At 39.2% G+C, this 22,468-nt stretch overlaps 1 protein-coding gene across 1 annotated transcript in view; it reads right to left on the reverse strand.

Moving 5' to 3' along the window:
* Positions 1-1,047: 1,047 nt before the first annotated feature.
* Positions 1,048-22,468, reverse strand: part of LGI2 (leucine rich repeat LGI family member 2) — a 37,177-nt gene continuing 15,756 nt past the window's right edge. The window contains exons 5-8 of the mRNA XM_074272947.1: positions 18,633-18,704; positions 17,740-17,909; positions 10,803-10,967; positions 1,048-2,390 (exon numbers count right to left, since the gene is read on the reverse strand). Coding sequence (XP_074129048.1) covers positions 1,573-2,390; positions 10,803-10,967; positions 17,740-17,909; positions 18,633-18,704 — 1,225 coding nt within the window. The 3' untranslated portion in view covers positions 1,048-1,572. The remainder of the gene's footprint in view (positions 2,391-10,802; positions 10,968-17,739; positions 17,910-18,632; positions 18,705-22,468) is intronic.

The raw sequence follows: 22,468 nt of genomic DNA on the forward strand, positions 1-22,468 counted from the left end.
AAAAAATCTCGCCCGTTGTATTTCAAAGAAAACTAGTCACAAATGCGGTTAACCATGCAGAGCGTCCAATGAGAGTCCTCCCAGATTGGGGCCAGAGGACGGAAAAGAAAAACTTCATCAGGAGTCCAAAAAAAGGCTTATTTTGCTCGGGGACAACTTGGTCCTGTGAATCATGGAACTGGTCTCTGTGACTCAGCTCATCTGGCTCAATGTACAGTCCCTTGTGATAAGCCTAAGGGCCCTGGGCTCCCTTCCTCCCCTCTGCACTGGAGATGGTACCGCCTCCGGGCACTCTCCAGCCCAGAAGCCGGTTGTGATGGTGGTTATTAAGCACTGCCGTTGCTAAGCCAGGAAAGAACACTGCTCACCGAGGAGATCTGGGATGTTCACAGTCTAGCACCTGCAGCACCTTATGTCAGGGGCCAGTGGGGTGGAGAGAAGCAGAGAAGGTGAGTCAGCAGCTCCCGGAGTTGCTAGCAACAGCATCCCCAAACTCCAAGCAGAACTACAGAGAAGTGGGAGATACACGTGGGTATGCATCCACATTAGAGATATATCGTGGGGAGGGGTAGGGAGAGCATGCAAAAATCAAACGACTGCCCATGGCTCCCCAAGCAAGCCACCCTTCCCAAAAGATCCCCTATGACTTAACATGGTTTTCTACGGACTAATCTCTTTTAGGGAAAAAAAAAACCTACAGAATGATCAACAGCGTGGATGGAGGCGCCCGCCCCCCAGAATTCATCTCTCTGAGGGCCAAGCCTATGGCACCATTTGCTCTTTGGCCTATCGGTTGGGTTCCCCAACAAACCCAAGGATCGGGGCAAGCAGATAGTAGGACTTCAACAGTTTTCGCTCATACAGACCACCACGAAACCCTTCTGGTCTCTGTCTGAGCCAGTTCTGAAGCTCAAATGAAATGCAAAAGACCCTTAATGCTCTTGCCAAGTCTCTAACACATCAATGTTTAGCTTTTTGGTTCTTGAGTAGTAAACAAAACGATTTCAGATCCCGGAGAGCTGCCATCCCCAGTATGTCACGTCGGTATGAATTAGAACAATACCCTGCACTTTATTCAAAGGAGGACAAAGGAAGACTGGACATCAATTTCAGGAAACCGAGTTGGCTCAAAATAGCTTTGCTGAGTGTTGACATTATAAGATTTTATACTAATCATCAGCAAATGTTTTTAGCTGACTTTTGCTATAAGCGTTCTTACTGAAACAGTCACTAAGGTGGAATGAACAGTTCCCAAATTTTAGAGCTGTCCCACGTGATCCAATTTTCTCCTCTTTTATTTAAAAAAAAAAATCACCTTTCCTTTCTCGATGGGAAGAATTAATGCTGATAGGCTGCAAGCTTTTCTCAATAATTACAGGCTTTCAAATGTCTTTTAAAATGAGAATGGGCATGTCATGCAGTTAGCCAAGTAAATGCAATCCCTGATTAAAATGTGAATTCTAGAAGTTCTGAAAACACCTAATGGCTTTCCCAGTCAGAGCTGTGGTACCGTTCTTCTCCTACTCTCTGAAGAGCCAATTTTAGTGCACGTTAAGCTCACTCCTTATGCCTTCACAGGCTCAAATCCACAATTATATGTTCAAATATTTGTGTCTTTCCTTTGAAGCTGGAGGCAAAAAAAAAATCTCGTCTGTCTGTGGATACGGCTGTGAATGAACGAGGCGCCTGCACGTAGATCTCCTTAAACTTTCTGAAGATCTGCTTCTCCTTATCCCACTGGTAAATCTGGGAGAAGGTATAGTCACTTCCCAGCGCTAGGTAATGATTATCCTTAAAGGAAAAGGGCTGCAGGGTCATGGCCCCCCGGGACGGGAGAGCCTGGATCTCCACAAACTGCTTACTATTCCACTTCATGACTCTGGAGTCCCCAATGAACCGCGTAAGGGAGATGTACAGGCTGTTCTGCATCCTAAAGCTCTTCACGGCCAGTACATCCTCCATATTGGGAATGTCTCCGTGTGGGACAAACTTCTTAGAACTTTTATTCCACTGCAATATGATGGGGACCTGAGAGCGACTGGAGAGGATTAAGTGGGATTTTCCATCTATGTCAACAAACTCAGCATCTGTGTCCCTGAACCATTCGTGCAGAGATTGGTAAGAGTAGAATCCTTTGCTATTCCATTTATAAACTGTCGACAAACCGGCTTTAGAGCTATCTGCGATGACAAAGAACCTTTCGTCGTCGATCTGAAACAGCTCTATGTCGTTGGGCTTGGAAATCCGGGAGACTTCAATGTCCTGGAATTTGACAAACTTGGTCCAGCTCTCATCATACTTGTATATGTGGGAGCCCCCAAAAAGCTGAGCCACCACCACAAAGACCTGGTCTTCAATGAGGATTGCCTTACATCCCACTATGGATTGGCCTGTTCTCCGAGACAAAAGGGAAGGAAGGGTGTTAGTGTAGCTGCTGTCCAACTACATCACTGCAGATGGCCATAGAAATTATTTTTCTCAGGGAAAAAGAGCTCATTAGTAAAACATCAATTAAAACGACACAAAAGGTTTTCAGGTTATTCCTTCGTCTTCACTCATAAACGACTGGGGCAGTGAAAAGTCCCAGCTACATTTGGTATTGGATAGGAGGGGACGCACAGGATTTGATTTTAGTTGGAAAGAACCAGAAGAGGAAAAAAAAAGACCCAATGACTTTAGAGATAATTGAGTCCTGAGTACAAGTCTCACCCGTCAAAAAAAATCAAAGTAGACAATTATCTTAACTATCCTAATAAATAGAGGGGGGAAAATCCATCTCCCTGTTCCTCCACCTCTCCCCAAAGTTGCTCTTAATGCCTTTTTTTAAAACTCCTTTAGTCTTGACCATTGTCATGATTGCTGAATGAATGGATGAATGGCAAGAGATGACATATCTATAATATATTGAAAGTTTACAACTTGCAAAGGACTTTAGATATGTTCTCTCATTTGTGCCTCCCCTAAATCTGTGAGATTATTATTATGGAATTCTTAACCCACTTTACAGATGAGGATAATGAAGGTGTTAAGAAAAGTTAGTGCCTTTTTTATGTGGTCAGGCAAAGCTTGGAAGTGTTAAAGGTGGAATTCAAAGCTACATCTCCATTATCTGGAAAGAGATCCAGCCCTCTTTCCAGCAATTGGGAATGAGTGAGCGAACGAATGAAGAAATTATTTGAATTACTTATCAAACACTGACAACCTACAGCTCCTCAGGATGACACGAGATGATTTTCCAATAAAGACTTGGTGACTGCCATCTACTCTGGGCCACCAGAAGCACCGCTACTCCCATCCCATCGGTACTTCCCCCTTCCAGACCTGTATTTAGTAAGCAAAGTAGCAGCTGTCTTCTGAAAAGTTGCTGACTTTTGATCTAGGAAATTCAATGCGTATGTTTTCCTCAATTCTCTAAGCAATTTGGACAGAAGTGAGCTTTGTTCTTGGAAATTACAGGAATTCTTCCTTGACTTCTCCTTTTGACTTTCCCCTGGAAGCTAAGTCCCCTGTGACTTCCTAGGAGCACTCCTCAGAAGTCATTTCTATCATTCCACTTTGCTTCATCTTAACTCAACAGCCTGCTTGACCTAGGTCCCCATAGTGCAGAAGCAGCAGGGAGAAGTGCCGGGCTCAGCTGATCAGAGGGACAACCTGAGCCAGCACTTAAGCAAGTGGAGAGCTGCTTTCTCCAGCTTCTCCCAGGAAAACACTAGTTTTGTGGAGTCATCAGCAATCCCAGATACTTTCATTTTAAGGAAGGACTTCTCATCCGTGAATTTGGTTTTTAAATTTTTTTTATACTTCTTGATAAATGTATTTCAACACAATTGGTTTCCTTTTACTGTGCATTTTATTTCATGTGCTAAAAAACATTATTCTAAGGAGGGGTCCATAAACTTCACCAATTGGCCAAATGGGTCTACAACACACACACACACACACACACACACACATACACACACACACACACACACACACCTGTTTTAAAATGTTTATTGAAAGAAGGAAAAGAATTAGAACAACTAGTATCAGAAATCAGAGAAGGTAAAAATGTAGACAGATGTATGGAAGGTAAACTGAATTTTAAAAATAAATGAGAATAGTTACCCCATTTATCCACTTAGCTCTGCTTTGGGTGAAAAGATTTAGCTGAGAATTCAGTTAACTAAATCCTATAATCCTCATTAGTATATTTGCCCTCTGCCTTTCTTAAATCTCTCCTGCCAATGGAAAGTTCTGGCATTATTCTGCAGAGGCTGATGGAGGTGTGGGGAAGGGTGAGGAGACAATAACAAAGGCGAACTTGAACATCTCTTCAAAATAACTCATTTCAAAAACACGAACAAAATTGTCACCAACTTGATATGCAGAAAACGGGAGCACCACACTGGCAGACAGAGTAATGAGGGCAGAGAATGCACCATAGGTGAATAATGTCTAGGAATAACATGGACATTATAAGTAAGTAAAGTCTGGGAAAGATGCAAATTTACCCTGCTTCATTTGAGTTCTATGCAAAAGGATCCAAGTACTCTGTCACAGTCATGGAAGGTCTGCTGAAGCTCCTGCCATCAGCACATTAAGTTGGGGGTGAGACCCCCACCCAGCCAGGAATCCGCCCATAGGCATTGAGGTGCTCATCAAACAGCACAGCTCAGGGAGGAGAGACTGGCTTACTTTCATCTCCTTTGTTTTCAGCAACTTATTAGTTACTCTTTTTCTTTACTCATTTCTCATTGTCATCACTACTGCTGTTTTGTGTTTTATCGACTGCAGTTTCTTTACACATATAGAAGGTCACACTCTTTACCATCCATCATGCTGCCCTTATGACCCACATGATCCTTGAGCTCAGTGATATTTATAAAATACCCCAAGAGTTGCAGATATTATAGAAAAGTTCAGACTTTTCTCCTTTGCACTAGGGAAGACAAGGCAGGACCTTGGACAGAGGCCTCTTAGACATTCCAAATCCTTCCCAAGTCTAAGCTTTCCGACTTTCAGAGTAAGTTGTGTTCTTTTGAAAATCCAAGAGAACATCACATAAAGAAATTGATTATGAAGTGTAATCCCAAGAAATAAGTGAAAGTAAGCTTTAACCATCTTATGGTCCCATGCCAGATTCCTGTGGAACACATAATAGCAGGAAAAAAAACAAGAATTCACTAGGCAAAATGGTGGGGAACTGATTTCTGTTTCCTCCAGCAGGGAACAACTACAACTGTACAGATTTCACTTTACCAGAGATGGCGAAGAAGGCTGGTAATGAGCAAAATCTTCAGATGCCTACATGTTTAACAAAACTGCAAAGAGGGCAGTGACAACTTCTGGTCACTTGTCCCTACTGCCTGTTCCTTTTTTTTTTTTGCTTTTTGCACTTTTAAAATGTATTAGTTTAAGTCCGTAGGACAGCCAGCTTCTCTCATTAGATCCACCTGCCCCAGAGTGTGCTGAATTTGCATTTCCAGAAGGGAGCTGCTGTTTCCAGGAATGTGAGTTCAGCACTAAGAGACCAGATGGCCTGACAACAAACAGAGGAGCCTTATTTGAAATGGCATCTTTGGAGCATCAGGATGTGTCTCTTGCAGACCTCTCAATATTGTGAGATTAGGCTAATTAGCAGCCCTTCTTCCTGAGGGGGGAAAATGACATTCTCTAGGAGCCCTGATGGCCCTGCATCTGCTACAAAGCCAGTTCATTCCTGAGAAATTCCTAGGAGTCTCCCATCCTGAAACGCTAGCAAGAAAGGGTTCTAATTGGAACTGGGAGGTCCTGCTACTTCCCCTAAGAGAAATGTGTAAAATGAGAGCGTTGGACTAGGTCATCTCTAAGCTCCAATATGTCATCTCCACTTGGATGTCACATCATCACTTCTAACTCAACTTATGCCAAACCAAGTTTATTGTATTTCTCTGGAAACCTTTTCCTCCTTTGAATTCACGTTTTCTGCCTCTAATAACCACCGTCCAGCCCCCAATTTTGTTGTTATCTTTGAGTCTTCTCTCTCCCTCACCTCTCATTGGCTAGAGTGGTAGTCCAGTAAATTATCAAGCCCTGAGAGCCTTCCTCATAAAAGCTCTCTAATTCACCCCCTCTCTATTCTCATCATTCTCCCCCTGCCATAGCCGTATCACCTTCACTCAAACTACCCATCTCCTTTTATGAAACAAATATGATATTGATACACAAACTAGGAAGAGTCAAAACAGAAAAAGAAAATTGTGAACTGCAGAATCCTAAGACTCTACTCTCTGTCTCTCTTTCTAATAGGTCCTTCCTCTTATTATCAGAATCACCTTTTTAATATACAATTCTATTCATATCACTCCTTTCCTAGGGAAAAAAAAACACTTTGGTGGTTTCTTATTGTCCTCCAGATAAAGTCCAAATTTCTCTGCCTGCTCTTCAGAGATAATCACAATCTAGTCCCATTCTGAGTTTTCATTTTTATCTTTTGCTACTTCATTCCCTTAACTTAATTTATGTTCCAACCAAACCATTGTTCCCTGAACATGCCCTGAACTTCTTTCTTCTTGGTATCCTCAGTCACACAGCTCCTTACACTTAAAATAGCCTTCTCTTGCTTATGTAATCCCTCCCTTGCAGGGGCAATGGATACAGCAGTAGAGCTAGACTCAGGAAAACTTGAGTTCCAACCCAACCTCATACACTTATCAGGTGTATAACTCAGGGCAAATGAGCTAACCTTTGTCTGCCTCATTTGTAAAAAGGAGATATGAATAGTAGCTACCTTCTACAGTTATTATGAGAATAAAATGAGATATTTTTAAATAGTTTCACAAATCTTAAAACACTATATAAATGTTAGCTATTGTTATTATTTACTTTTAGATCCTTTAAAATCCACGCCAAATACAAAGTCTTCCCTGAAGCTGTTTCTCTCCACTTATCTATCTTGCAAGGTTATGATGAAGATAAAATGAGATTTTTATAAAGTGTTTAGTCCAGTGCCTGGCACATAGTAGGGATTATATTATTGTTTATTCTCTTCTCCTTCCTTCTTCTCCTTTCAGTCCTTGGCCCTCACACAACACCCTTTCTTTAATGAGTGTAGAAAGTGTTCTCTGAAGTACAATTATCTGTGGTTTTGTCATATTTCCCCCTAAGATGATAAACTTCATGAGGGCAGGGAACATCTCTTGAAACTAGCATTACATATTTAATATTGGTGGAAGTAAATGGACATTCAGCTCTAAGATTCTGTATTTTTTATGAATTTCCCTTCCTAGGAAAAATAGTCTAGGTTTCTTCATCTCTTCGTAGTATTAATGTTAGCAGCAGCTTTCTTACCAATCAAGAAAGATCATAAAATATAGTAATTAGGCACCATCCCCCTAATAAGGAATAAGAAAAAACAAAACAAGGAGTCTGCTCAATTTTAAGAGAAACAGGACATCAATCTCCCAATGGGAATACCGGCAGAGATGAACTAGCAAATCTGGCTCCAGGGGCCTGAATGTTGTGATCAGCTTATTCCTCTCTTACAACTAAGATCCTGGCCTGTAATCGCTGAAGCCCAAAGAAATGTCCAAGTTACTTAATTAGTCCCAGTAGATGAGACGCTGAGAGTTTTCATCCCAGGTCTGCTCCTTATAAGCTGTGTTGTAGTAACCAACTCTGGAGCTCAGTTTCTTTGTCTCTAAAATGGAGCTAATACTATTTATACTACATTCTTTATATGGTCATTGAGAGGAAAGAGCTTTGTAAATCACAGGTCAAATTTCCTAAAATCAATTGTTCTAAGTATTTTGGCACACTGGAGTTTTACTGCATTAAATGCATCTTGAAACTAGTGGACTTGGACCAGAATATTTTTTTATGTGCATATATGTGTATATGAATGCTTGCACATTACACACACACTTACACACACACACACACACACACACACACACACACACACACACACACACATTCCTCTGATCTCCTATGAAAAACTGAAACCATATTTTAAAAGATGAATCATTTATCAAGATTACCCAGTGCCAAATAACATAACGTTGTGATTTTGAAAAAATCTTTTTAAACAAAGTATCTGTCAAATGGAAAGTGTATGGCAGAACCAATTATAGCATGAGAATGTAATAGAATATTATTGTGCCAAAAGAAAGAATGATTATAAGAGATTGAGAAAAATACGAGAAGAATTGGATAAAGGGATGGAATGAAGACTTGAGAGAACAATATGTACAATGATGGTGATAATGCATGTGAAACTCACAAAAGGCAGTTGAGCTCAGCTAAACTTTCCAGAAAATAGATGATTAAATGTGTATTTTATATGTACATACAGATATATACATGTATGTATATACACACATGCATGCGTGTATTCTCTCCTTTTGGTTGAGAAGTAGGGGGAGGGAGGCTACGGGGATGGAATGCTGGATATAGCATCATATGGAGTCATTTTATTAACTTTGCTCAACTCTTCTTTGTTGCAAAAGCAGGTGTGTGTGTGTGTGTGTGTGTGTGTGTGTGTGTGTGTGTGTGTGTGTGTGTGTGTGTAAGAGAGAGAGAGAGGGGAAGGAGGAAGGGAGGGGGAGGGAGGGAGGGAGGGAGGGAGGAAGGAAGGAAGGAAGGAAGGATGGATGGAAGGAAGGAAGGAAGGAAGGAAGGAAGGAAGGAAGGAAGGAAGGAAGGAAGGAAGGAAGGAAGGAAGGAAGAAAGGAAGAAAGGAAGAAAGGAAGAAAGGAAGAAAGGAAGAAAGGAAGGAAGGAAGGAAGGAAGGAAGAAAGAAAGAAAGAAAGAAAGAAGAAAGAAAGAAAGAAAGAAAGAAAGAAAGAAAGAAAGAAAGAAAGAAAGAAAGAAAGAAAGAAAGAAAGAGAAAGAAAGAAAGAAAGAAAGAAAGAAAGAAGAAAGAAAGAAAGAAAGAAAAGAAAGAAAGAAAGGAAGGAGAAAAGAAAGAAAAGGAAGGAAGGAAGAAGGAAAGGAAGAAGGAAGGAAGGAAGGAAGGAAGGAAGGAAGGAAGGAAGGAAGGAAGGAAGGAAGGAAGGAAGGAAGGAAGGAAGAAGGAAGGAAAGGAAGAAAGGAAGAAGAAGAAGGAAGAAAGGAAGAAAGGAAGAAGAAGGAAGAAAGGAAGAAAAGAAGAAAGAAAGAGAAAGAAAAGAAAGGAAAGAAGGAAGGAAGGAGAGAAAGAGAAAGAGGGAGAGAGACAGAGAGAGAGAGAGAGAGAGAGAGAGGAGAGAGAGAGAGAGAGAGGGGGGGGGGGGGGAGGGAGGGAGGAAGGGAGGATATTGAGAAATGACTGATGTAAATGAAGGCATTAAAAAATAGTCCCATGTAGAAGCAGCTGCTTGAATAGAATAATCCTGTCCAGTCCTAGCCTTCTTTACTATAGCAAATAGCCTCAAGGTATACTTATCTAAAATTAGATAATTAGTTTGTTTGTTTGTTTTTTAATATCTTACTTCATAAACAGGGGTCTTAAATATAATTAATGTGATAATAGAACCCAGTACTATAATCATAACATAACAACAACAGTAATGGAATCATAGATCTATTGCTGAAAAGAACCTCAGAAACCATTTAGTCTGATCTCTGTACATCATAATTACAATTTATGAAAATTTGCAAAGAGCTTCATATATGTAAGTGTATATATATGTATGAATGTACATAGACACATATAATTGCCTTTGATCTTCACAATAATCCTGTGGTATATATGACTATTGTTAGTCCCATTTTATGCCCAATGTTACATGGCTAGTGTCTAAAGCAGGATTTGCATTCAAGTCTTGCTGGGTCCGGGACCAATAGTCTACCTGATACTAACAAACTAAACTTAAATATCCCAATTAGAAAGCTTAGACTCCATGGGTTTCAAATGTGTTATACATAAATCATATCACTACATCATTCATGACTAGGATCAGTTAGCTCTGTTGGCTAGAAACTTATGCTATGGACTCCAATCCTCATGGAGGCTAGTTGACTTCATTCCATTATATAGCCAAAGATATAGAACCCTAAATAGTGTTTTTCCCCTAGACATAAAGGAGAGGAGAGTGAATGAATATACCAAAGCAAATCCATCACACAACTTAGAAAACAACCTCTAAACACGCTCTGTTGAGGGGAAGTGTCTCTAAAATTATCTTTACAAGAGAGAAACCTTTTAACGGTCCTCAAAACTCAAAGTTACATGGACTCGGTTGCTTCAGAAAAATTATGGGGAGTATAAATTATCTTGGGAAATGGGGAAAATTAAGTCCAGCCACCTTAGGGAGAGTGATGGTGTGAAGAAACCTCATTTCTCATGACTGTTAAATAATTAACTTTATATATAACACATGTTGGTGCTATTTCAAACTTACTCTGGCCTTTTAAGAGGCTAGCATACCAAATCATTCACCCAAATTCAACTTGAAGGCTCTAATTGAAATCAGCTGAGCACAGTGATATCACCACAAACAACGCAAAGAAAAAACAAAAAACAAAAAAGGCAGTTAGACAGAAATTTGCCTCAGCTCAGGAGAGGGGACTCCTTCACAGAGGGGTTCCAAACTGTGCTGTGCAAACAAGACTAAGTCCCCATTGCAGTTTCCTCCCTCCCACCTCACCTGATGAGAACCACCAGAAGATAATTTCATCATTGCAGGTAGAAAGACACAGAACAGAAGAGGGAAAATGGGTGTTGTGCTTGCACCAGGAGGCTTTTACAAGGTCTAGCATCCGAGATTTCCCTTTGTGACAGAGTACACTTCAGAATTCTTTCCTAGGCCTTAAACCATGCTGAATGCTGGGAGATAAAACTGATTAAGACATAAACGTACCTGTAATATTGTCATAGCTTCGGAAATTCATTTCAATGTGGTCCCACTCTAAGACCATACAGTTTTCCATACTCGGCTGGGCAATGGCCACAAAAACATCATTCTTCGAGTTGAATGTATCCACAGAAACAGACTGGTAGGGCAAAGTCTGATGCACCACAAAATCTAAAACCAGAAAGTTGTTTTTGTTTTTTTTTAAATGACCATAAAAATCACCTGCTGGAAATACCCACAAGTTACTTATCTCCTACCTCATTTATCAATAATATTACCAGACTGGGGAGGGGGAGACAAGGAAAAGAGAACATGTTTAGGCTCACTAAATATAATTCACCGTGGGGGATCCTGGGAAAGATTATGGTTGGCCTGGGATTTGCAGTCTATATGACTGCTACTATTGTTTCCCTCCAGGTGAACGGCTTCAGAAGGAAGTTAAGGGATTTCAAATCTTTCTAATAAAATGGGCAGGAACAGCTTTTAAAGTTGTGGGAAAGAGGCTGCACGGCGTAGAGGCCGCATGTCAAAAACCCAAGCTGAGAAGTTGATGTAAACTTCGAGCACTGTCAGCTTCGCTCCGCGGTGCCTTCAGATTTGGAAATGGAAGCCTATCCTGGAGCCTTAGGTGCAGTCTATTGTTTTTGTTCAACAGAAGCATTTCTGTGAAGTCAGAAACTAAGAAAGGCAGCCTGACATACCTGTTCTTTCAGATCTTGGACTTCTGATGGAAAAACGGTGGCTAATTAGTGAAAACAAAGCATAGAAAAGGGAGACTGCCAAGCTTGGGCTGGAAAACCTGACTTGTCTTGTAAGAATCAGGCAATAGTAATGACTAGGGAGTCTCAGTGGTATCTCTTGTCAATTTAGGTTTCTTCAAGAGCAGTGATAGTGACTTGCAGATTAATTTGTGATGAGGAGCAGAAAAATAACCCAAATTTGCTTACTTATTCCCTAATTCTATAGAGAAATTGGGGGGGGAGAGATTATTGTGGGATTTGGGTAGCCACAGGTGATTATTTCTCATCAACATCTTATTAATAAATTCTTTATTTTCCATGCATTTGGTGGCAGCTCAGTGTTCCTCCCTGTATCTCTCAATAAAATATCCCTAACAAGGCACTCACAGGCTGGCCTGCCTAACAGTGTGATGATAAGGTGAAGATTTTCTAAGTGATGCTGGATAGTAGTTATATGACCTAGAGAAATCTGGGGCTGAAAAAAAATCTCCAAAGAATCATCAAATAATAAATAACCTGTGACCAATGATTAGCCGACAAAGTAAGTGGATAAATTTTACCCAGATGCCTCAGGGAATAGGGATTAGAACCTACAATCTCATTGATTATTTAAGAAATTCCCAGGTAAGGAAACTTCCTTCAAAGGCGAAGATTAGTTTCTCTTCAACTTCAGGGCTTGGAGAATTATCCCAAGGCACTAATGACCTGTCCAAGGTCAGGCAGCCAATTAGTATCAGAGATGGAACTTGAATCCAGGGCTTCTTGGATTTAAAGCTAGTTCTCTGTCCATTACACTACACTGCCCTCCTGCTGTCTACAAGGCCCAAATTCAATATTGGCTAACTTTTAAGCACTGCAGATGGATGGCATAATGGTAAGAGATTTATGTCAGGAAGCGGGCCTCTATCTTGTCTCCCACATTCTTCCATAAATCAAAATCTTATTGATTTTTTTTAAGATCTGGCACAAGAGCCACATCTTCCACAAAGCTTTCTGTGACCCCCCAATACAAACATTCCCTCACTTCTACACTGCTGGCAATTTCTGTCTACGTCTACACAATTTGTTGAGCATGTATTATATACTCTCTTTATTTCAAACTATTGCTAATTTTTTATTCATTTGTGTCTTATCTCCTTCAGCAGATAGGGAGAATTTTGAAGAAATTACTCAGCTTTATACTTTTTATTCTACATGCTGCTCTTGCACACAGTAGGTGTTCAATAAACACTTGTTAATTTTTTTTTGGTTTGGATTGCCTCATTAAAGTCATTTCAATTCATAAGTGGCAAGCTGGAGGGAAGAAAGAGGGAGTTTTGTAGGGAGAGATGGGAATTTGGAGGGAGAGAGAGGGAAAGAGAATGAAGGAGGAAGAAGAGAAGAGAAGAAAGGAGAAACAGAGACAGACAGAAACAGAAAGAGACAGAAAGACAGAATGAAGAATTGCACTTGACCAAGAGAAAGATGAAAGAAGTGATTATATATAGAAAACAAGGGAGGAGTCAACTAAGTGAGACAAGAACTATTGAAGAGGGGAGGATGTGGGAAATAAGCAGTTGAAGAGATATGGTTGGGTTAGACAGAAAAAGAGTTTCTGGCAAGAAAGCTGAAGTAAGGGACGGAAGGAGCAAGAGAGGAAGGTGAAATAGATAAAGAAATGAGGGCATGAATGTAAGAAAGAGTGATCGCTTCACTGCTCACCTCCTCTGTTCCAGTCACAATTAAACTCATACTCTGCCAGAAGTGATAACTTGAAAATCCTAGTCCTGTTGGCCAATCAGACCTTTTGAGTGTATGAACAACACCTTTTTCCTTTGTACCTTCCACATTCCTACTCCTAGGCTTCCAAGGATACAACACATCAGTAAATCGGGTTTTAGGCTTTTATGTCCTCTCTTGGGGTTTTCTTGGCAAAGATGCAGGATGGTTTGCTGTTTCCTTCTCCAGCTCATTTAACAGATAAGACAACTGAGACAGTTAAGTGACTTGTCTAGGGTCACACAGCTAGTAAAGGTCATTTTTGAATTCAGGAAGATAAATCTTGATTCCAAGTCCACTGCTCTATCCCCTATGGCGCCACCTAGCTGCTCACTCAATAAGTACTTGTTAACTTAATGAGTATTAACTCTTTCTAGCACAGAATTTCTCAATAAAACTTGGGAACTTCTTAGGGGGAAAAAAAATGTAATAGAGTCTTCTGTCATCACTTTAGTCAGCTGAAAGCTGTGACTGTCAGTAAGCCCCAGCTGAATGAATTGATGCTGGCAGGGAAGCCATAGCTGGAGCAGAAAGGATGTTGCTTCGATCCACAATAGATAGGATGTGATTGGGATGATCTAGGCACAGGACGTGGGAAGGAACAAAAAGGAATCAGGATGATGATAGAGTAACTCATCTGTCAACAAAAAGAAAGATGACACTAATAAAAATCTGGAGTTTAGATAATTAGGCTTTGCTACAGCCTGTTCAGCACTGAGCAAAATTAAGTTCTCTCAACTTGGGTCCATCCTGCTTTTGCTGACGGGTTTCATGGAGAAGGAAGAAGAGGGCCTTGCCAATTTTCTTGTAAATATAAAGATGACAGATGAAAGTGGGAGAAGGAGGGGGCCTTGGTATAACAGTTCCATGTTCACTGCTCTACGGATGTGGCTACAAAAAATGCAGCTGTGTTCGTTTAATTACAAAAGCTATGACTTTCCACTTTCTTTATTGGGTTTCCTGTTTTATAAGTATAATCCAAATCTGCCAAGAGAATCAAACAAATCCCAGCTCACTCATAACTCAAGACTCTGCCTGGTTCCCATTAGTCTCCTAACTGCACTCTTAATTCTCAGACACATTAACGTTCCATTAAATATGTGGTTCTTTTAAATTGTCAGGTTTTGTAATTCAGCAGCAGTTTTCATCTTTAAACAGTCATGAAACGAGAAGTTATAACTGCAAAAAGAGGAAGATCATTTTGAAAAAACAAATTCTAGAAACCCTATCCTCTACTAGTCCCATTAGTTGGTGAATCCTTTTGGTAAAAGTGTTTGCATATATTTTATATATACTGAATATCTGGCATAAGGAAATCAGTTAATGGCTGGAACTGTGAGTCTAATTCTTAATGAGAGACATTTAGACAAAAAGGAAAGATGAAAGGAAAAGGTGTGTGGGGGATTGGAGGCATTTACATAAAACCCCTCATTTACCATTAAATAGCAGTTAGCAGAAGCATACTCATCCTGAACCGCTCTCAAAGACCGCATATATTGGCGTGACATCAACTCATAAGTGATAAAGTATTAATAGGCCTCTGGAGTCAGAGCTGCTGCTTCTGTTCTTGTTGGATTGAGTTCATGATGTCAGTGGGACTGTTACAATTTAAATCTGCCTCCCACTGGAATCAACAGAATTTCCACGTGACTATTTCGAGCACATTTACTAAATAAATTAGACGTGATATAGATCATATTGGGAGAGAAACCCCACATTAAGGCATCACTTCTGTTTGCATTTTCATTAGCTCCGGAAACAAGGGAGACAACAATCAGGATGTAAAATTCACTCCTGCAAAGAAATCTGTCCCCTTTACCTTACACAGATAATACTGTAAGATACTAAAATTGACCTGAAGCTGGGGGTGGGAGGTAGAGGAAAAGGAGCTGTGAGCTCCCTATGCATGGGGACTTCCCAGGGGTGACTTGCGATGTTAATGGCTTCTGTAGCTTTCCTAGACTACAAAAGAAACAACAGCCTGCTTCCCCTCCACAGATGGAGGGATGATGTGTTTAGATGCTTCGTTTCTGAAAGCATCACTTGGCAGGAAAATGACATCCTACCAAAGAGACCCCTTTCCAAATTCTCAGCATGGGCTCTAGCTTTGGACTCCCTGATATCCTTGGTATTGTTCCTCAAGATAGCTTCTCCCGGAACCTTTATTCGAGCAACGAGGGAGCAAAGTAGGGTCTGAGCAAAGAAGAGGGAGACAGTAAGTCATAATTTCTTGACCTAGTTTTTTACAATGCAGTGTTTCTATGGTCTGGGCAGGTCATAATTTTTCTGTGCCAGTTTCACTGTAAGGGAAGCAACTTAAAACTAGGTGATTGGTTCCTGTTACAGGAGGGAAAATAGCAAAGCTGGAAATGGCTATTTTTTTCCCTTTATAGGGAAGTTTTATGACAATCTGGTCTCAAAGCCAGTCAGGTGCTACCTAATTCATGCTAACTAATGAAAAGCCATTGATTGTGTATGGTTTAAAACCCATTATCAGGCCTCTGTAAAAGTATACACTCCACATTTAGGGCAGAATTCAGGTGTCGACCACTTTGGATCAAGCCACCTCTTCTTTCCCTTGTCATTTCAATGATTATCACCATCATTTATGTAGCTCCTACTATATACCAGGCACTATGTAAATATTGTCTCATTTACTTCTCATATAAATTCTAAAATTCTCAAAAAAACCCTAAAAGGGAAGTGCTGTTATTATCCCCATTTTATAGTATAGGAAAATGAGATTAACAGAGGTTAAGTGACTTGCTCAAGACGACATCACTAGTAAGTGTTGTAAGGCAGATTTGAATTCAGATCCTGTTTGAATTTCATGGTGTTCTATGGCAGGAATCTCCCCTAATATAGAGTCTTTTCAAGTGCCCAGATTTCCCTCCACCCCAAGGAGTCAGGAAGACATCACCCTTCCAAGCTATTAGAGAGAGAACATTAGAATCCTAATGTTCTAAAGTTCACTAGGTGTTCATATTCCAGCATACATTGAGAGAAAGAGGAGTGAAGAGGGAGAAGGGATGGGGTGAAGGAGGCCAAATTAATTACTTCGAGCATGTTTCTGCACTGGAGATGGAGAAAGGAGATCAGGGGAAAAGTCCAGTGGGATGAGAATGAAGGGACTGGGAAGCTGGAGTAAATATCAGTGGTCTATAGATTTCTGATAGATAATGGTCTCCCTAATAATTGGCAAAGGATTAAAGCACAATGACATTGAACCTCAAAGGATGTAGGCAAACAAGAGTCCCCGTCTAGACATGAGTGACAAGGAGATAGTGACAGAATTTCAGTGACTTCCTGAAATTCCAGGTTTTTTATTAGACCAAGACATTGCTGCAAAGATCATTACCTACTTACAAAGGTTCACTTAGTGGTTGGTTGTTGGGTTTTGTTTTTTTTTTCATTAAATGGACATTTGAATAAAATAACAAATACAGGGAACATGGTACATTGGGAAAAGCTCTGCTGGGATGTGAATCCAGAAAATGGGTTCAACTACCATCTCTGCCACTGACTACATGAATCTGGACAAATCCCTTCACTTTCTCTGAGCCTCAGTCTCCTCCCATATAATTTCCAGATGATCTCCAGGGATGTCTCCCAGTCCCAACATTCTGTTGAATGTTTTTGGCTCTGACTACCTAGTTTCACTTTTTTCCCTTGAATTTGCATTCTTCTTTCTCCTGGCTTCTCCTTTAGCATGCCCTGGGGCTTTGGAGATATCAACTATCAGTCTGACTGCTTATTTTTATATATTTGGTGAGCGACTGACTTTCATACCATTCCTTTATTGATTCACTTTATCTTTAAAGCTTGCTTTAAAAGAGGCAAAAACTCAGATCTTTTCATCTTGAAGACATATAACTGATATTATGTTGTGTTACTCCATGCAGTTAATATTTTAATTTTGTTATCTGACAACCTTCAAAAAAACATCAACTGGAACTTTGAGGTTATACTGGGGATTTTACTTTTGGAGAGGGGAAAACAAATTGTCACCAAAAAATCCTCCTCCCCATGTACAAACACTCATTGTTGATCCGTTCTCTACTTTGATACTAATTGCAATTTACCTAACCATATCTTTTCATAAGGAGCTGCCTGATTGATTTATTGAGTTAAAGGGCTGACTAATGAAATAGGAATCCTAGGGCAGATCATGATTAAACCTAGTGGAATTTTAATCCCCTAGCTTTTTAAATATTCTTTTGGAAGAAAAATTCACCTCCAATTCTTTTTCCTTGCCCTATTGTGTTAACTTTGTCAAGAATTGTGAAATGTTCCTAAAATGGTTTTAATAATAGAACATCTCCCCTTTTATTGAAGCTTCAGTTCCACTCCCCATAGACATTCTAGCAGAGAATAAAAAATAAAATGGTTCTAAATATGAATCTTCAATTATTTATGGTGTGGTTAAAAAGATACATTCTGAATACCTGTAGTGGTGCATTCATAATCAAAACTGGCCACATCATTTAACTTCTTTTCCTGATATTCTGGTGGACCAATACACAGGACATCAGAAACAGTAGAATTTGTCATCTTTAACCACAAATACAACCACTTGGCTTTGCAGTCACACTCAAATTTATTGCCCCTTAAATCTCTAAAAAAACACACAGAAATAGACATGTTTGAAATGATTGGTAATAATGCAAAACAGTAGCACCATTAGTACCCTAATATATTTAATTCCCCAAGACATCGGATCTGGCTTTTGAAATTTTCCAATCGTTGCAACCTATTTCTTTTTTTTTTTTTAATTGTCACAACGACTTTATTTAAAGGATCTCTGAGCTCAGGACTTCAGTTTTTCAGGTAAAGAGACAGCCCTTGTGGCTCACTGAAAACTGTTGGGATGTTGTATCACCTTCTCTTCAAATACTATTAAAATCATCACCGTTCCATGCAAAACAAGTTTGGTAAAAGAATCCTATTGACACAGGTCTTCACCCACTCAAACAGGAGGTAGCAGGGAAATATTTCACAAGCACAACTGAAACACTGAGATGTTTAAACCAAGCCTGGCCAAAACCAAAAACTGACAAACAACATAAAATCAGTAATAGCCAAAAGCCATAGGGATGGGGTTGGGATTAGAGTAGAAGGGCCCATCTTTAGGGTCTATCTTAATCTTAATTAAAAATGCATTTAAAAATTAAAAAAACTAACAAAATATATACAATATACATACAAATAACACAATATACTCTAGCTTTATCACAGAGCTCAGCAAGAATGCAAACAAAAGGGGGGAAGGGGAAACATAAAGTCCACAATTAACTGGGGCATAATGGCAAGCAAATATAATGTGGTTTGCATTACTTACAGTTCAATCAGTGAATCTAAATCACTGAAGACATCCCTTGGAAGTGTTTTTATGTGGTTATTGGCCAAAGAACTGGAAGAAGAAAGTAACATTTCAACATGGTTATTAACTTTATTCCTCTTCATTCTAAAGTCACTTAAATAAAGCTAATGATGTAAAATAAAAACCTAATGCCTTCCACTCAGAAGTATTCCACTTTGTCAGAGGATGCTGGAGTTAGGAAATTAGTTACAAAGAGAAAAAGCATTACTGCTCAGACTGTAATTTAGGGGCTGGATTCTTGGGACTATAATTCACAATTATATGACAATATAGGATTGCGATCATTGAGCAATATTAGACATCTGCCTCTTTGATTCAAGAACAATTTATAAAGTATTTCATCTGTTTAAAAAATCCTCATCGATACAGTTAGAGGCTATAGTAGATAATCTCTAAGATCCTTTCCAACACTAATATTTTATGATTATAGATGACATCATTCCTTCTTTCAAAGAATTATACATGATCCATCAATGATCATTTTTAATACCCAAAGAATAAATACAAGAAAATGCTTTGAGAAAGGACTCCAAAAAGTGAATACAAGGGATAATGTTGTAAGAAAAATTACTCATGCATATGTACTGTCAAAAAAATTATAATTATAAAATTAATAAATTATCAAAAAGAGAGAGAGAGAGAGAGAGAGAGAGAGAGAGAGAGAGAGAGAGAGAGAGAGAGAGAAAGGACTCCAAAAAGTATATGGTTACAAAATCACTTTTATGTCTTGGTTTCTAAGGCTTGTATGTATAAAGAAACTTCAAAGGCCCCGGGCTCTTCAAAGGGTAGCCTCTTGTAGGCAGTTATTTTCTCATTAACATCAAAAATTGATTTTTAGCATTAGAAATGGAAGAATCTGGGAAGCTGTATGGTGTTTTTTACTAAACCCCAAGCTTTTGTCCAAATCAAAATTTGATCTATTTAATATCAAAAAGTGAGTCCTCCTTTAAGACTGGAGGACCACAAATAATCTTTGAAGAATCAAACCTGGGTGGGATTCAAAGAACAATGGAAAGATAAGTTGACCACAGCATATAACTAACAATAGTTTGTAGGCAAGAAGGGATCTCATATAAAACATCCAGTCCTTCCATAACTGGAAAAGGAAATTTGTCAGTCATTTAGTGAGAGGGAAGTAGCCCATATGGACAGCGTGGGGACTGTACTACTGTCTATGTGAAGGCTTAAAACACCACCACCCATCAACTCAAAAAACTTGGTGGACCTTTTCTCGAGATCTATGGGAGAGCACGGGGAAAAATCAATCAGAGCAGAAAAGTGTGAAGGGATAGATAGGTTAGAGTATCCACACTGGTGGGATTGTGGAACCTTTAAAAAATTGAAGTAACTAAGCGAATGGATACCTTTTCTGTTTCAACTCATGGTTGAGGGAAGAACTATTATTACTAACTGTTCATATTTAGTAAACCCTCTACTGGACTTATACCTCAAGAAGTCATTGACAATAAGAAAAGATCCAAATATTCATAGCAATACTATTTGTTAATAGCAAAAAAAAAAAGTAATAATAAAAAGGCAAGAAACAAATCATGAATATAATTATTAGAGGCTAGATGAACCAAGTGTGGACTCTTTGAATGTAATGGGATAATATTGTGCTTTGGGGAGTAATATATAAAAGTCAATGAAATGTGAGAAGCCTTGGATGAAGGGACTAAAGAAAACAAAACCAGATATAGAGTGACAACATTGTAAATGAAAACCCAATGACCACAAAACTCAGGGTGAACAATGGATGATGCTTGGACCAAATTATTAAAGCTGAAGGACTTGTCCTTCCTTTCTGCTAAACATAAATTACAAACATGGAAATCTATATATGCTGTCAAATGAAATCATTCTTTTTAGGTGATTTCCACTCAATACTTTTCAAGGAATGTGCTTCAGTGGGGATGGGGGTGTTGTTCATTGGTTTACTAGAACATAGTTACTATATCAAAACCAAAAGTACCACAATTTTAAAATATTAAACAAATTCAATAAAAATTTTATTTCACTTTCCAATATGAATAAATAGTCTTTAATAGACATCACTGACTCTTTTTGTTACGATTCAGGATCTCTAAGCACCTTAGAATCACAAAAAATTACAGTATAGGTCTATCAGTGTAGAAAATTTAGTGTGATAAACTTGACTCCTTTCCCAATGAGATGATTCAAGGCAATTGCAACAGACTTAAGAAACTGCCATCCACATCAAGAGAGAGAACTGTGGGGCTGAATGTGGATCAAAGGATAGTACTTTCACCGTTTTTTGTTGTTGTTTTGTTTGTTTGCTTGTTTTTTTTTCTTTTTTGTGTTTTCCCCCTTTTGATATGATTTTTCTTGCACATCATGACAAATATGGAAATATGTTTAAAAGAATTGCACATGTTATATCAGCTCGTTTGCTATCTTTGGTGGAGGAGAGAGGAAAAAAATTGAAATACAAGGTTTTACAAACGTGAATGTTGAAAATTTTCTTTGAATGTAATTGGAAAAATAAAATACTATTGAAAATAATAATAAAAATGTAAAAAGTTGAGGAGATTGAATGTGACCTGACCACAAGACATAGTTTTAAAGGTGTTTTTAACACATAATTCCCTTATATGGGCAACTTTCCTAGGATGGTCATTGTTCTCTTTCTCTTGAAATTAAAAGTATTCAGCTTGAGAAATTCAGCTGATAGAAGCAAGGCTAAGTCTGTATGTGGTTGTTATTTCACTAAGGGAAAATATGGAACTGGATAATAATAAACAAAGTCCAGGTAATGAGCCCTGTCAGAGAAGTGGAGTCCTTCAAGGTATCTGGAAATCTCCTCTGCATTAAAGAGCTCAAAGGGACTTCTGAAGTTATGTAGCACAATTTCTGCCTAGAGTAGAAGTTCCTTTAAAATCCAGGCTTCCGTGTGTGTGTGTGTGTGTGTGTGTGTGTGTGTGTGTGTGGTGTGTGTGTGTGTGTGGTGAGTGACAATTGTGATCTTTTGTATATGGACTTGCCCAGGATCAGAGATTTGTTATAGTGACTGGAGCTTCCCAACCTTTTCCATCCCAAGATTTGCCTAGAAATTTCTGAACCTCCCATTCTTTCTACCCTAGAGGAAAGACAGGTTCCACCTGCACTGTTGAAAATCTGCATAAATGACCAAAAGTGATCTACACGGAGTTGTAATTCTTTGAATGGAATATTCTTGACTATGACAAACATGGGGAAAAAAGAATGGAAAGGAGCCATGGACTGGAAACCTAAAAACAATTCAGTGTTGTTCCCATCTTATCATCCCTTCCTGTCCCTTCTTCCCCATTAGAATACAAGCTACTTGGGGCAGCTAGGTGGCGCAGTGGATAGAGCACCAGCTTTGAATTCAGGAGGACCCGAGTTCAAATCTGATCTCAGACATTTCCTAGCTGTGTGACCCTGGGCAAGTCACTTAACCCCAGCCTCAGGGGGAAAAAAAAGAAAGAGTACAAGCTACTTGGGGCTAGCAACTATCTTATTTCATCTTCACTCTCAACTCATCTAATGGCACTTGTCCTTCAGATTCAGCTAAAGTCCTGCTACTTTCGTGAAGTTCTAATCCAGACTCCACTGAATTCTTTCTTCCCCAAATTCCTCTACAGCACATACAGTCCAAATTCAATTACAGACTACCCTGTATTTTTTTGTTTGTTTGTTTTCATGTATGGTAACCTTGCCTCTTCACTAGGAAATAAATTCTTTAAAGATGAGGACTGCATCTAATTGTATTTCTTTCTCTTTCACTGTGTCCAGTAAAGTGATAAGCATTTGCT

The sequence above is a fragment of the Sminthopsis crassicaudata genome, chromosome 6, assembly GCF_048593235.1.
Source record: "Sminthopsis crassicaudata isolate SCR6 chromosome 6, ASM4859323v1, whole genome shotgun sequence".
Classification (NCBI taxonomy): Eukaryota; Metazoa; Chordata; class Mammalia; order Dasyuromorphia; family Dasyuridae; genus Sminthopsis; species Sminthopsis crassicaudata.